Source organism: Hyaena hyaena, unplaced genomic scaffold, assembly GCF_003009895.1.
Source record: "Hyaena hyaena isolate Hyena2069 unplaced genomic scaffold, ASM300989v1 scaffold_122, whole genome shotgun sequence".
NCBI lineage: Eukaryota > Metazoa > Chordata > Mammalia > Carnivora > Hyaenidae > Hyaena > Hyaena hyaena.
Genome location: NW_024080754.1, coordinates 3,320,760 through 3,337,004, shown reverse-complemented (window position 1 = coordinate 3,337,004; position 16,245 = coordinate 3,320,760). Strand labels below are relative to the sequence as shown.

Sequence of the window (16,245 nt, the reverse complement as noted above, 5' to 3'; positions counted from 1 at the left end):
CGCCCAGAGGAAGATTTTGAGAGGAGGGAATCAGGTGCTCTGCCTGGGGCCTTAAGGGGGTTAAGGGTACACCTGCCCTAATGTTGTGGGCGAATCTGGAAGATTTCGTGCAAATAAGTCTTAGGAGGAGTGGGCTCCAGGTCAGAGATGGCAAAAGTCAAACGTCCCGACCTTGGAGTCTTGGCATAGCGGTTAAACCGGAGCGAGTCCTAACGGCCCGACCGCGCGCACGAGCCACAAATCCAAACGCGAGCTGTGCGACTGGTCTAACCGATCGACGTGATCGAGGATCGTCAACTCCGTTCTGGCTGCAGGAACTGCTTTTTCTCGCGATGCTTCTGACGAAGCGTCTAAGGAAGGGGCGGGCTCAACTGGAAAGAAAGGAGGAGCGTATGGTCGCCGCACGCTGCGTTCCCAGGAGGCTTTGCGCGCCCCTCGCTTCCTCCGGGATCTTCAGGGCGAGCGCGTGAACGGCTATTTGCAGAGGCCATGGCGCTTCACGTCCCCAAGGCCCCGGGCTTTGCCCAGATGCTTAAGGAGGGGGCGAAGGTAAGGAATGGAGGAAGGGAGAGTGAGGTAGGAGGGTCGACGTAGGGCTGCGGCGGCCAGAGGGAAGTAGGGCCTGCTAACAGGCCGGGTGTGCTCTCTGGGTACAGCGGTCGGAGGCAAAGAAGATTCCAGAAAGGGAGGTGTTCGGGGCGGGGGGGGGGGGCAAATAGGGGGACTCGGCCACTAAGGCTAGCGGGCATTTCCGTTCTTCCCCGATGCCTGGAAGGGTCGACAGGGCAAAGGCAGCAATAGAGAAGCAAGGCCGCAGGATTCGTATTCTGTGCTTCCTAACTGGGCAGGTGGAAAGCCGTTCGTGCATTTTCCCTCCATCCCTAAAACCGGGCTGACTTCTCACCCTTAAAGGGTTTGGGAACCGCGAAACCAGTTGACACTGTTCAAGGAGTGGGTAATCCGGAAAGAAGAGGGCCAGGGGCCAGTTCTCGACATTTTTCCTTCAGATGAGAAATAGAGGGTTCCCCGTTTCATTCGCAGCAGTGCGTTATGTATGGTAGGAAAAACGTTATTCTCAACCCAAACGGGTTCTGTCCCAACATAGGTTAGCTAGCTTGATGTAAAACCAACCCCCAGGTCTTGCTTGTCTCGTTCCTAAATTGACGAAAAGATGGTACCTTTGACTTGTAACTATCTGACTTACTGTGTAAGTATAAGGGATACTCTGGACCAATTAAAAGTTCTTCGTTTTATGCCCACATTATGAACGTCATTTCAAGAGCATAATGTTTAAAACACCTTAATACGCTTTTGATAAATTTGTCTCTCGTGTTCAAATCAGTGTTCCTTTTTTTCCTATGCCTTGTTAAAGAAATGTAATTCATTGTGGTTTAGCTTACAGTAAAGGCTTTGGAGAACTAGGTCATTGTTTACAGAATACACTTTTGGGATAACAGCATATCAAATAAGTATCAGGATTTAATGTAAATATTTGGTAAAACAACTTTGCTGACGATGACATGGACTGCTCACTTAAATTTTTTTTAATGTTTATTTTTGAGAGAGAGAGTGCAAGCGGGGGAGGGACTGAAAGAGGGAGACACAGAATCGGAAGCAGCCACCAGGCCCTGAACTATCAGCACAGAGCCTGACACGGGGCTCGAACTCACAGCTGTGAGATCATAACCTGAGCCCAAGTCAGACGCTCAACCTACTGAGCCACCCAGGTGCCCTGTGAACTGCTCACTTTCAAAAGTCAGACTGAAAATTTTTCTGAGGCTTAAATAATAATCAAATCGGAATAATTTCAAATAATGATAAAGGAGATAAGGAATACTGTAGTAAAAATTAATAAAAAGGTAGGTAGAAAGCACTGTAGTACTGAGAATGACAGGAAGTAAGAAAGTCGGCCTCCTCCCAAAACGGGAAGAGTTCGGGATAGATAGAACCAAAAAATAAGAGGTTCAAGGAAGAACTCTTAGCTTTGTCCTGAGTAACAGAGGGAACCAGCCAAGATTAAAGAGGACAGTATTCCAGGCTGAGAACCAGTAAGTTCAAAGGCCTCGAGGATGAAATGAGTTTGACCTGTTAAAAAAAGAAAACAATGGGGCGCCTGGGTGGCTTAGTCGGTTGAGCGTCCGACTTTCGCTTAGGTCATGATCTCGCGGTTCGTGGGTTCGAGCCCCGCGTCGGGCTCTGTGCTGACTGCCAGCTCGGAGCCTGGAGCCTATTTCAGTCTGTGACTCCCTCTCTCTCTGACCCTCCCCTGCTCACGCTGTCTCTCTCTCTCTCTCCTAGAAATAAATAAAACATTAAAAAATATATTAAAAAAAAAAAAAAGAAAACAGTAAGAGCGGTAATGAGGTTGAAGCTCATCAAAGGAAAGCACAAATAGAGATGAATTTAGAGGAGCTGTAGATAAGGACCAGAACATACATGACCTTGTAGCCCTGGGGAGGGATTTCCATTTTATCCTAAGAGTGATGGCAAACCATTGATGGGATCTAATTTATGAGCACATGCCTGTTCCTCAGAATGGGTAAAGGGAAAAACTAGAAATCAGACTAAATGTAAGAGTCACTCAGCTCTTGACTCTGAAGACGCTACTTCTAAAGTAATGATTATTAACCTCGTTTGGATCACAGTTACTTTTATGAGGAGCACAAAAGCCACACCTTGTGCTCTAGTATAGAATTGTCCCCTGGCTGTCTTCTATGGTGGAAGTGTTCTATATCCGTTCTAATGCAGTATTCATGAGCCACATGTGGCCAGTGGCTCCTTTGTTGGGCACAGCAACTGTATAAAAATGTTCACATGCACCAACAGGAGGTTCATGAAACCCATCTGAAGCCACAGGTGAATCTCAGTTCTAAAAGAAGTCCAGCGTAAAATTTGAGAATTTTCGTATTGTGAGCAGTTCAGCGATTTTTCAGTATGTACGCACTGGAATTGTGTTGCAATTCATAGGAGCATTCAGAAGTCGTGTACTAAACATTTGGGCGGCAGGTATGTTAAGTGGGAATTCCCAGTGATTGGAAAACTGCTGGTTTTATAATGATCAGGTTCCTAACAATGAGAAAAATATACCATATTTCAACTTTTAGTCGAAAGGTAATGATAAACTCTGAAAAGGTATTTTTACCTAAAATACCTTATTATCTTTTGCTGATCAATCGCAGCATTCTTTCCTGCACTTTTCACTACATTTACAAATCTATGTATGTGTATGTATGATATGTTTTGACATTAAATGTTGTCTCTGAAAATGTCATTTTATTCATTTAGTGAGCAAATTTATGGATCATTTAAGAATACCAAGCACCATGCTTTATATATGTAAACCTTGCTTGATTTTTTTTTCAACAGTCCTATGAGGTGGGTACTATTATTATCCGCATTTTACAGATGAAGAAAATTATTGTTTCACTCTTGTCTAATTAGAAGTGTTTCTGTTTTTGGTTTATTCTACAGCATTTTTCAGGGTTAGAAGAGGCTGTATACAGGAACATACAGGCTTGCAAGGAGCTTGCCCAAACAACTCGTACAGCATATGGACCGAATGGTAATTTCTAAATACATGTTTTTAAAAGATAGAGTAGTAGAATTTTGTGTACTGGCTTTTTCAAACTTACTCTGTGAGAACATGATACATAAACTGACAGTTTTAGCCATAATACAGAAGTAATTTTATAGTTTGTCACCAGTGTAATGTTTTCAGTTTTTAATCAGCAACTCATCTCTCTTTGGAAAACTAGGAATCAAAAAGTTAATTTTTATCGAGAGGATAGAATAATTACGGTAATACCTAATTTCATCATTGAAATGGTACCTAATATAAGGGAGAAAATCTCTTTTGCCTACTACCATCAGCTGAATTTAATTGATACAAATATATGGAAAGCAGTAAAACTATACTTTTAAAGTTTGTTTATTTTAGAGGGGAGGAAGGGGCAGTGAGAAAGGGAGAGAGAGAATCCCAAGCAGGCTTTTCACCCTCAGCACAGAGCCTGATGTGGGGCTCAAACCCACAGACTGTGAGGTCATGACCTGAGCCGAAATAAAGTCAGAGAGTTAGCTAACAGAACCAGGCGCCCCAAAACTATACTTTTAAATAGATTATTTTGGTCTTTCTACATGTTAATATAATTTATATTTATTGAGTAAACCTGTGAGAAGATTGACATCCTCCCAGGTGAACATTATAGGAGATTGGAAAGGACAGGAATAATAATGGGGGTACCATCAGGGAATGCCAGAGTAGATAATATGTGTTGAGTTTTTATGAAGTTACCTTAAGAAACAGAAGTTTATAGGGGCGCCTGGATGGCTTAGTCGGTTAGGCGTCTGACTTTCGCTCAGGTCATGATCTCGCGGTTCGTGGGTTCGAGCCCCGCGTCGGGCTCTGTGCTGACTGCCAGCTCGGAGCCTGGAGCCTGTTTCAGAGTCTGTGACTCCCTCTCTCTCTGACCCTCTCCTGCTCACGCTGTCTCTCTCTCTCTCCTAGAAATAAATAAAACATTTAAAAAAAAAATTAAAAAAAAAAAAAGAAAGAAAGAAATAGAAGTTTATATTTCCTGACTAGGTTTTCTTGGGTATTTGGAGAGAGATTTGAGTGATTTTTTTTTCCCCCTAACTTTTTTTCTTTTCTTTTTTAGGAATGAACAAAATGGTTATCAACCACCTGGAGAAGTTGTTTGTGACAAACGACGCAGCCACTATTTTAAGAGAGCTAGAAGTAGGTTATTTCCTTGACGTTTTGGTGACGTCAAAAATTAAGGGTGTATATGTCAAAAATTAAGGGTGTATATATAAATATTTAAGTTTATTTGGGGAAAGAGAGGAAGCGCACAGGTTGGTGAGGGGCAGAGGAGGAGAGATAGAATCCCAAGCAGTCTCCACACCATCAACGCTGTGCCCGATGTGGAGCTTCAGACTCACAAACTGTGAGATCATGACCTGAACCGAGATCAAGAGTCAGATGCTTAACCATCTGCCAACCAGGTGCCCCAAAAATTAAATATATTTTAACATAGAAGAAACCCCTTAGGATAATAAGGGACTATTTTTTTTCAACTTGAAAATTTATTATGTAGATTTTCCTAATTATGCAGTCCTCTTTAGTTTTAACTTTTTAGCCACTTAAATTTAAAAATCTCCTGAGTCATTAATTTATGGAGGGTTGCTTGTGATAAAAATACATTTGCTAGTAATAATATCCAATTGAGTGTGTTGTCTCATTCTGCAGAGTATGACACCAAAGTGAATTATTCCATATGTAGAAACAGCTGGTGCCCTAAAACAGTTGTTTTAAAAAAAAAAAAACAAACCACGTCTTTGGCTTTGTGAAGATGAAACCCTTGGTGGCATTTTGCTTTGCTTGCCTACAATTTTGATATTGCAGAGTCTAAGATAGATAGTGCAGGCAGAGTTGTGAGACAGGTCTGGTACCTGAACATCAGAACGATTCCCTGTCTAGCTGCTTTGTAGTTGAAAGATCTCTTCAACTTCAAGAACTTTTCCTGAACTTGGGTCTTTGAGGATTGGAGCTTAATGTTTTTGAATTAAACTCTAGATGTAACATTTCTCTAACTGCTTAAATAAATAATAATCTTAATATAGCAAACGAAACAAATTTAATTCCACAAGGTATTTGCAGAGGAGCTAGTAGTTGTGAGTGTTAACGTTGGGGGCTGTGGTGGTTTCAGCAGTTACTCGGGAGTGATGGGAATATTGCCACAGTAAAACTGTAGTGTCAACTTTGTGGTATCCTCACTGCGGGCAGTTGTTACTTCTTGCTTGGTTTTTAAACCTCTAAATCCAAAGGAAAGACTAGTTAAATTTTTGATTTTTTTTTTTTTTTTTTTTGAAGAAACCTCTATTTTCTAAAAAACCACAATTGGTACCCCTTACAATAGGAATGTACATAGCAGTTGAGACTCATGAGTAAACGAGGTGATTATTTTGTTTTTTAATGCCCAGGTTTGGTCTTTGGAGTTACTTTTTTAATTTAATGGACACGTAATTTCCTGAGCCTTATGTGCGGAGATGTGTGAACTGGGTGACTGAACATCAAAAGAAGATGCAGTTTTAGTTGTTTACGTTTGTAGTCATGCATTTGTGCTGATACGTCTCTGAGGGATCGGGACTGTCTAGCGACCCTACAGAGTAGTATGTAGCAGTGTGATTGTGGCTGCCTGGCCCACAGGGAGATTGAGGTCCATTAGCTTCAGAAGAAATGGAAATGAGGAGCACCTGGATGGCTCAGTTGGTTAAGCATCCGACTCTTGGTTTCGCTCAGGGCATGATCTCACAGTTCATGGGTTCGAGCCCCACATCGGGCTCTGTGCTGACAGCTCAGAGCCTGGAGCCTGCTTTGGAGTCTGTGTCTTCCTCTCTGCCCCTCTCCCACTCCTGCTCTGTCTGTGTCTCTTTTCTCTGGCAAAAGTAAATATTTAAAAAATTAAGAAATGGGAATGAGAAACTTCATGTTGCTTTAACAGTCAAATGTTTTGATATTTAAGATTCAAATCCCTTCTACCAGGTACAGCATCCTGCTGCAAAAATGATCGTAATGGCTTCTCACATGCAAGAGCAGGAGGTTGGAGATGGCACAAACTTCGTTCTGGTGTTTGCTGGAGCCCTTCTGGAACTAGCTGAAGAGCTGCTGAGAATTGGCCTCTCAGTTTCAGAGGCGAGTGTTTATTTTATAATGTACTTTTACTTAGTTTGTGCCTGTATAGAGTCATCACTGTAGTAATCATTAAAACGCTGAGGAGTATACTCTGCCAGGCATTGTAGTACGTGTGCTCTATATGCAGTATCTTACTCCATCCTCACAAGAATCCTGTAAGTAATTAAAAATTAACAAAAGTTCTATCTTAGATGAGGAAAGTGACGCTTAGAAAAATCTTACTCAGGATCTTACAGCTAATGAGTGGCCATTACATTCAAATTCGGGCCGTCACAGAAGCCTGCACTCATGATGAGTAGGCTCTGCCATGAGCGTGGTGTCAAAAGTGTGCTTTGTCATTTTACACAGAGACACATACCCTTGTTCGTTGGGTTACCAAAGTAAGCTCTTTTAAACTTGTGACAAAATTATGTCTTTTGAAGAAACATTTTTGCTTTTTACATTTAAGGTCATAGAAGGTTATGAAATAGCCTGCAGAAAAGCCCATGAGATTCTTCCTGATTTAGTGTGTTGTTCTGCCAAAAATCTTCGAGATGTTGATGAAGTGTCGTCTCTGCTTCGTACGCCCGTAATGAGTAAACAGTATGGTAATGAAGTGTTTCTGGCCAAGCTTATTGCTCAGGCGTGTGGTGAGTAAATACCAGTAAATGAAAAGATGCAAAATAAAAATATCTTAATGAGACTAAGATATTTTTTCTGTTGTCTCCATATATCTTATGACATGTCTCGTTTTCTTAACAGTGTCTATTTTTCCTGATTCCGGCCATTTCAATGTTGATAACATCAGAGTGTGCAAGATTCTGGTAAGTTTAGAAAATGCAACAGTGTTGTCTAATAGGTCAGTTATATTTTGCAAAAAGAAAAAATGTGTTTATTGAAACCCAGATTTTACGTCAGATTTTAAACATTTAGGACTTTGTTACATTTGTAACATTTTGTTATTAGTAGGTTGTAATACTAGTACATATTAAATTTTAAAGGGTGTTTAATATATTGTTTCCTTGTGAAATCATTTTTCAGTGACAACTTGAAGGTTGAGAATAGTGCATAAACAAAATATGCGTTTTGAATTCATGTTTGCTGAATTTAAACAATAAACTTCAAAACCAGTTTTGAATGAGATGTTCTGTTGTACAATAATAGAATTTATATCTTCATGTTAGTATGAAATAAGAGTATATTTTGTTAAAAAAATTTTGTGATTCCTGTAGGGAAACCTATAATTGCAGTTGAGTTTTTAGCTTACATAAATATATGTGTTACGTGTTTATATAGATGCTGTGCATTTTGACACTGTTAACTGCCACCACCTCCTCCATTAAATTGTAAACTTGTGAGATCAGAAACTTTGCTTTGTTCCCTCTTCTGTCCCCAGTACTAACAGCTGTGCCTAGCACATTGTCACCAATTGAGTGAATGAATGGCTTAGAACGGTTACTCTCGCTCTTTGGTTGTTCCCAATACACTGAAGGCCCCCGTTTCATTAATAGCTCATTCTCAGAATGGTTTCTACATTAAGTAGACCAGTGTGTTTTACACCCACCACCCCACTCCTTGTTCCCAGGGCTCACTGCCTTGGCATGTTTTATTCAGAAAAGGTTATCTTTGGTACATGAGGAATTAACAACTGAGCTCTAATGTTATTTTCATGAGGTCACTGATGATTTTGGTATTCAATTCCTTAGGGCTCTGGTATCTATTCCTCTTCAGTATTGCATGGCATGGTTTTTAAGAAGGAAACCGAAGGTGATGTAACCTCTGTCAAAAGTGCAAAAATAGCAGTGTACTCTTGTCCTTTTGATGGTATGATAACTGAAACTAAGGTATGTAGACTTCAAAACCTTAAAAGTACAAATTTGGGGTTGCACTTTCAGATTAACGTTCTATGATAAATTTTCAGGTAGAGATTGTGCTCTTCGGTGAATACTGCATAATTACGGAAGATTACAGGATCATATCTTTATATATGTGTGAATATTTACTTATTTTGAGAAAGGGCAGGGGAGAGTCAGAGGGAGACTGTCAACACAGAGGCCGACGCAGGGCTTGATCCCCCGAAACCGTGAGGTCAAGACCTAAGCCCAAATCAAGAGTCAGACACTCAGGCAGCTGAGCCACCCAGGCGCCCCAGGATTATATATCTGCTTTTTAGAGTCAGAGTCCCTCTTCTTTTTTGAATAGGTAATTCAGATACTAAATTTGAAACAGGAGATGGCAGCAGTATTGTTTATGTTTTAGTATACGTCTCTTCTAGTTCTTGCATGCTGGGCAAGTAAAATGCTCACTGAATACAAATACTTGTGCGCTCCTCCTTAATACATTTTAAAATTGAGATCCTGTGGCATCCTGAAACAAAACATGCCAATGTAATTTGAAATTGGTAGGTTTGTTTTTAAAAATACATGTTAGGAAGTTTGAAGTTCTTGTTCATAGGTCACTCCTGTCTTTGTCCCTAGAATTCTTATAATCTTAGTTGATAGTTTTAAAAGTTCCACAGGTTGTAGATAGGCCAGGGGGAGTCATTTAGTTCATATTTCAGAAAAAATTGAGAACCACAACGTTGTTATTTTGGTACACTAGTTGATGTTTGTCAAAAGACAAATGGTAAGACACCTGCCCAACATGTCTAAAATAACAGTATTTCTCCCAAATACTCCATAAAAGTGCCTGTCGAAGAGGAAAATGTTTTGGGAGTGGGGTTTCTAGGAATAAGCTGAGTTTCTATTAGCTTCATACATATTTTTGTATTGTTTCATAATGTGTATATAGTCTCATATTTTTCCCCAAATCTTTATTTCGTCAATAAAATGTTATCCTGTGACTTCAGACACCAGACTACTAAAATGGTTCTAAAGATCATGCTTGTTTTGCTAGGGAACAGTGTTGATAAAGACTGCTGAAGAATTGATGAATTTTAGTAGGGGAGAAGAAAATCTCATGGATGCACAAGTCAAAGCTATAGCTGATACCGGTGCAAATGTCATAGTAACAGGGGGCAAAGTGGCAGACATGGCTCTTCATTATGCAAACAAGTACAATATCATGTTGGTGAGGTAAGACCACTGTATTCCATTAATCTGTATAGTAAATGGCCTTTTGGTGGTGAAACAACAAACACATTCAGTACATGGTGAATTCATGCCTGTTACAAAAGGGCAAGCGTAAAATATTGGATCAAAAAGCAGGACTTAACTTGAACTAAAGAGACTGGAAACCCTTGTGAGAAAACTTACATTTACACGGAGAGGTGAAAGAGCAATCAACATATTATTTGAAGGAGAGGGAAAAGCATTCCAGACAAAAGAAACGGCGTAAGAGACCAAGACGCAAGCATGGTACTCACTGACAAAGTGTGGGATCAGGAATGTCAGTTTTAGTCTGTGAACCCATTTGTGGGCGCACCAGACACCTGGCCTACCCGTTCCTACCTCTCCCAGCTCCAAACCAAATCTGCAGTATAAATCACTCCTCTTCCTCACAGCTTATGCACTTGCCCAGAGTAAAGCAAGTTTCTGTATGCCAGGCCTTCTTTAGTGCTTTAGAACTAGGATTTGTCACATTCTAGTGAAACTTGAATTTTCCCAATTCTAGAACACTGCCATATACACTTGTGTCTGGATTACACTGTGCAGTCCAGACTTATTTTGAGCTTAAATTCAGAGTCAAAAGAATGTGATTTGGGGACCAGTGTACAGCTTCCTGTTTCATCTCTGCATTTTATTATAGCATCTAATGGTGTTAAAACTCTGATTAAAGTTTTTGCCTTTTCTTAAAGGTTGAATTCAAAATGGGATCTCAGAAGACTATGTAAAACAGTTGGTGCTACAGCTCTTCCTAGATTGGTATGTTTTTTGGACAACATTAAAAGATAGTAGAATGTATTAGAATTACTTTGTTTTACAATAGTCCCTTTTTACAGACTCCTCCTGTTCTTGAAGAAATGGGACATTGTGACAGTGTTTATCTCTCAGAAGTTGGAGATACACAGGTGGTGGTTTTTAAGCATGGTATGTAGAAATGGTAAAGTAGGTTTATTTAAGTGTGGGCTGTTCGTTTGCTTGTATTAATATACTTAAATTTATTGACAGAAAAGGAAGATGGTGCCATTTCTACTATTGTGCTTCGAGGTTCAACAGACAATCTGATGGATGATATAGAAAGGGCAGTAGATGACGGTGTTAATACTTTCAAAGTTCTCACAAGGGTCAGTATTAGCAGTAATCTTAGTGTTAACTCTCATAAAAAGAGAGTATGGTTGTTCTTGATTTAAATGTGCCTTCGGTTGCTTAAGTATCTTCTTAGTGCTACATCTGTGGAAATGCAGATGAACTATTGTGTCTGGCCCCATTCTTCACTTTGGTTCTCTCTTTTCATGTATCAGACACTTTGTACAGTAAGGTAATTTGCCCAAATTACTCCATTTTTATAAAGTTTGTAATTAGAATTTGATTAACGGTACCTCCCTCAGTCTGGTTGGAGTACTGGAATCTGAGAAGATTAGGAAACTAAATTGCTTCTTATATATTCTAGGATAAACGTCTTGTTCCCGGCGGTGGAGCAACAGAAATTGAATTAGCCAAACAGATCACATCATATGGAGAGGTACGGCTTTCTCTGTATAAATTGACTTTCTTCATGTTCCTTGAATACAGTACAGCACTAAACACATTTTTCTTGTAGACCTGTCCTGGACTTGAACAGTATGCCATTAAGAAGTTTGCAGAGGCATTTGAAGCTATTCCCCGGGCACTGGCAGAAAATTCTGGAGTGAAGGCCAATGAAGTAATCTCTAAGCTTTATGCAGTACATCAAGAAGGAAATAAAAATGTTGGATTAGATATTGAGGTATTTGGAAAAAATAAACTATGAATTTAAGTTTTATTTCATGAATGTACAACATAAAAATAGGAGTTGTTTAAAAGGAAAGCCTAAATGTTCTGATATTTAGGCAAATGATTTTCATAACAAAGAGCTTGACAGTTTGTCTAATATGGTTTTTCTTAAAATCTTTATAGTGTGTGTAGGGGAGTACTTTTGCCTGGCAACTTCTATATAAAGGGCCACAGGTTTTTGTTAATGAGTTAATTTTCACATAAGACAATTTAGAGTGAAGGAAAAATTGTTTTGTGCCAACAGGCTGAAGTTCCTGCTGTAAAGGACATGTTGGAAGCTGGTATTCTAGATACTTACTTGGGAAAGTACTGGGCTATCAAACTGGCTACAAATGCTGCTGTCACCGTGCTTAGGGTGGATCAGGTGAGTGACAAGTGGAATCTTGATCTTTAGTAGTACTAACTCATGTGGGTCAGTAGTGGCACCAGAATATAGCACAGTTCTCATTCTAGTCAAAAGCATGTTTCTAAAGTGCTCCCCCGAATTTATTTTTTCTATTACAGTTTTAAGATGTATTTAGTACATTTCAGCTAATTTGAAATGAAGATCTTTCCAGTGAAAGAAATTTGTTTTTTGTTTTTTTTTTTAAGTGTATTTACTTACTTTGAGAGACAGAGACCACATAAGCGGGGGAGGGACAGAGAGAGGGAGACAGAATCTCAAGCAGGCTCCAGGCTCCAAGCTGTCAGCACAGAGCCTGATGCAGGGCTTGAACCCACGAAGTACAGGATCATACTTGGGCCAAAATCAGACACTTAACTTTTGAGCCACCCGGGTGCTCCTAAACTTGTGCCGTTTTTAAACTGGAATAGTTAAAACAAACTTAAGGTTTATTATAGTTTTTGGCCTTTTTTTTTAGCCTAAGGATCTCTTTATACAAATAGTCTGGAGAGGGCGTTTACTGTGTAATGTGGAATACGGAAGGCCGTAAAGCCCTGAAACATGTGCCACCAACTTTAAAGAAAATGAAACCTCTGGTTGTCCATGGAGGTAGAACTTATGTGTGTAAAATTCTCTTTGCTGTGACAAATTATATCTTGAAGGAACTAAAAGTGTTAAGAATCATAGAATTTTAACATTTTTTTTCCCCAAGGGGGTAGTGGGAGAGATTATGGCACAGAGGAAAATGGTAGGTTCAGATATAAGTTTGATTTCAAAGTTTTTCAAAAAGATGTTTTCTAGTAAACAGTGAAATCCATTTTCTTGCAGAATTCTAGAACTGATTTTTAAGCAATGAATTACTTAAATACTTAATAGAAAATTGCAGTTGTGAGGGTCTTAGGGCAAATCCATTAGGTGTGAATCATGCCAAATTAATTTTGGGAGAAGCAAGTTGTAGGTATACTAAATGTAAAGGAAATTAGACTTAATCTAAGCATGACAAGGACTAGTTCTTGGTAATTATAATAAACATTCCACCTCAGTAAAAGGAAGAACAGTTTTGTCCTAGCTTGAGATGATCAGAAAATGGAGCTGGATGTCCAGTTTCAACGTATTGGAACTAAACAAATTGGATGTTCATGTACTGGATTTGTTAACAGGGTGTTTTTATATCAGCAAATTAGGTACTTTTCAGTGGAAGAATATGGTTTTGGAGTTCTCAAATAATAATAGAAGCCTAAGGAAATGGTTGTTCTAAAAATTAGCATGTGGCTAACAAGGGAGACTTAAAGTAGAAAGGGATAGGAGAAGCTAAGTATATTGAAGCATGAGGTAGTCTGGAATTCTAATAGAGGAACTTTTTTGAATGTTACCCAGGTAACACAGTAATGGTAGTAACACAGTGCCTTGATCACAAAGGCACTTCTCAATTTTGGTTTTAAACTGGGAAGTCTATTTTGTTTCACGGTAGAGGAGGATGTTCATTGTTATATGTCCCTGGCCTTTGCTACAAATACATTATCTGAAGATCCCATGACTATCAATAACGAGTTTGTTAATAACTATAATGAACTTATACTCTTAAATAGTTCTAATTTTGTATAGTATAGTCTGGAGAGGGACATGTAAAACAAGTTTTAAAGTGTTGGATAATGTAGAGCTGGATTCATCTTTGTTCGAATGTTTATTTCACTAGGTGTCAAAATACAGTCCCCAAATCAACAGCATCAAGATAACCTAAGAACCTGCTAAAAATACAAATAAATCCTCAGGCCTCTAAGCAGGCCCACTGAATCAGAAACTCTGGACGGTGGCCAGGAGTCTTATTTTTTTATTATTTTTTAAATGTTTATTTTTGAGAGAGAGACTGAGTGGGGGAGGGGCACAGAGAGGGGGGGACACAGAATCTGAAGCAGGCTCCAGGCTCTGAGCTGTCAGCACAGAGCGCGATGCGGGGCTCGAATCCTTGAACTGTGAGATCATGAGCTGAGCTGAAATCAGATGCTTAGCTGAATGAGCCACCCAGGCAACCCAGGAGTCTGTTTCAAATAAGCTCTGCAGTGATTGGCTCCTACCAGCTTGAGAACTGTTGTTCTGCCTGTCTTTTCTAATCAAGCGACACTTAGGTTCTATAATTGTACTTAATGCCTTTAATTCAGTCTGAACTTAACCTTAGTAAAATGCTACTCCGAGGATTTCAAGGTTAGATTTCCTATAGAAGCTTCTGAAAAGGGGTGCTGAATCTGTTGAAAGTGGTAGTGAAGATGTTTACAGTTAGTGTTGCTTGAGACACATCGCAAACCCCTTGATGTTCTACATAAAGATCTCAGTCCTGTAATTGGGAGAAAAAGAATACCATTTACAGTCTTGAGATTCAGATTATAGATTGGAGTTTGAGAGTTCCACTTTGAGGAATCTAATTTAATTTAGCTTCTCCCAAATTGATTTGAGCCCAGAGTTGCCACCACCCCACTTTTTTCGCCAAATGAATCCTATAAAAATGTTAGATGGTTATATTTGCAAAGTACCAATTAGTGTATTCTAGATAAGTTAGAGGTTTCTTGCTGTGTTCTTTTAAGTTACCAGGGAAGTGTACATACTTGGGTAATGTTTTTTTCAATACACACTTCCTGCTACTTGGTTTTTATTTACAGGTTACTAGGGAATTTCAGTATTAAATTTATATATATATTTGTTTATGTACCAATCACTCTAGATTATAATGGCAAAACTGGCAGGTGGACCTAAAGCTCCTAAACCACAAGGAAATTGGGATAAAGATGGTTGGCAAGACGATCTTCATATATAAATAGCAAATCAGGTGCCAAGCTGACTGATTTTTATTAGTAATGCATGCAGGTATTTTTCACACTCGGCTCACAGGGTCATGGAGTTCTTGAAGTGCATGTCTTAGAATGCCCTTCACTAACGTGTGTGGATTGTGTTGCTGTTAATGTCCGTAAAAGCAGGAAACAGCATTGCTGGAAGCTAACAACTTTATGTTGACAGAGCTCATACACAGTTTATAACAGATTGCTTACATTGAGAGGATTGCTTCATCTTGAATCAGTCTAATAGAAAAATATTCTTTCTCTTAATTGAAAAGGTTGAGTTTATAAGTATGTGCTTGTGGTTTTCTTTTCTCAGATCATCATGGCAAAACCAGCCGGTGGGCCCAAACCTCCGAGTGGGAAGAAAGACTGGGATGATGACCAAAATGATTGACTGCCTTAGTTTTTACTATAGGTGAAGACTATGTTTGTAGTAGTAGTCTAGGAATTGCCTGATGTTTTCATATTTTCCTTAAATTAAGAAGTGTTTTGTGTTTATATCTTCAGCTGGATGATAACAATAAACATGTTGCTATCAAAGCCTCATAGTCTGAGGAGCACTATTCTTGGATATGAAGGACCTGTTTGTCTCAACTTTGGTAATGAAATTAGCTGTGGGACTGAAGGCAAGCCACCTAAGTAGGTAGGGGCCTGTTTGGAACACAGCTGTGCTTGTGTATTTACACATAGTCTGTGGCTGCTTTCTACAAGGAAATGGCAGTGAAGTAATCGGGATAAGGGACCAAGTGACCTACAAGGCCAAAAATATTTGCTACTTGTTCCTTTCCGGGAAGTCTGTCAACCCCCAGACTGGATTTCAGGGGGTTTTTTTGTTTACAGCTCTGCTCTGGGAATTCTAAGACCTGAGATAAAATGTTTTTAGTGCCCATGATTTGTTGAATGACTAAGTTAAAATAGCCTAGTAGTGTAGTAAAAAAATACTTGTAATACAACTGAAAATGTATCTGCTAATAGAGATAAATTCAGTTTTTATAAAGTAGATATTTTTTTCTTAAAATCAGGAGTTTTGAAAAAAAAACATGAAAGGCTAACTGATTTTATGTGACATGTACTAGCTACTATGTTTCTTGGTCATGTAAGGTCTTTGAATAACATTATGAAGTTTTATATTTAAGGGCACCTGGGTGGTTCAGTTGGTTGAGCATCTGACTCTTGATTTCTGCTCAAGTCCTGATCCGTTTTGTTTGTGAGATGGAGCCTCGCATTGGGCTTTGGGCTGACAGCACAGAGCCTGCTTGGGACTCTATCCCTCTCCCCCGCACGCACACTCTCAAAATGAACAAACATTAATGGTATTTGGAAGCAGTAAGAGTGACTGGGTCTTAGATAAAGTCAGTAAGTGTTGAGAGCCAGAGGCTTAATTAGTAGCCTTAAGATTTAGGATGCAACTTCGAGATGCTGGCTTCCTTGGGTAATAAACAGGACAGT

At 39.4% G+C, this 16,245-nt stretch overlaps 1 protein-coding gene across 1 annotated transcript; it reads left to right on the top strand.

Annotated features, from left to right (window-relative positions):
• The first annotated feature begins 412 nt into the window (after nucleotides 1–412).
• On the top strand, nucleotides 413–15,340 carry CCT8 (chaperonin containing TCP1 subunit 8). The gene is made up of 15 exons (XM_039237280.1): nucleotides 413–549; nucleotides 3,472–3,562; nucleotides 4,656–4,735; nucleotides 6,542–6,691; nucleotides 7,140–7,320; nucleotides 7,433–7,494; nucleotides 8,377–8,514; nucleotides 9,566–9,744; nucleotides 10,467–10,533; nucleotides 10,611–10,698; nucleotides 10,780–10,895; nucleotides 11,222–11,293; nucleotides 11,372–11,536; nucleotides 11,828–11,947; nucleotides 15,113–15,340. Exons 1-15 carry the CDS (start codon nucleotides 490–492, stop codon nucleotides 15,188–15,190), a joined length of 1,647 nt encoding a protein of 548 aa, XP_039093211.1. The 5' UTR covers nucleotides 413–489; the 3' UTR covers nucleotides 15,191–15,340.
• Nucleotides 15,341–16,245: the final 905 nt, after the last annotated feature.

Excerpts from the sequence above, each read along its gene's own strand:
- CCT8 (XM_039237280.1), top strand. The coding sequence starts at position 490 with ATGGCGCTTCACGTCCCCAAGGCCCCGGGCTTTGCCCAGATGCTTAAG. Across the intron at positions 9,745-10,466 it reads TACAATATCATGTTGGTGAG|GTTGAATTCAAAATGGGATC; the intron begins GTAAGACCACTG and ends CTTTTCTTAAAG. Across the intron at positions 11,294-11,371 it reads AGATCACATCATATGGAGAG|ACCTGTCCTGGACTTGAACA; the intron begins GTACGGCTTTCT and ends TTTTTCTTGTAG.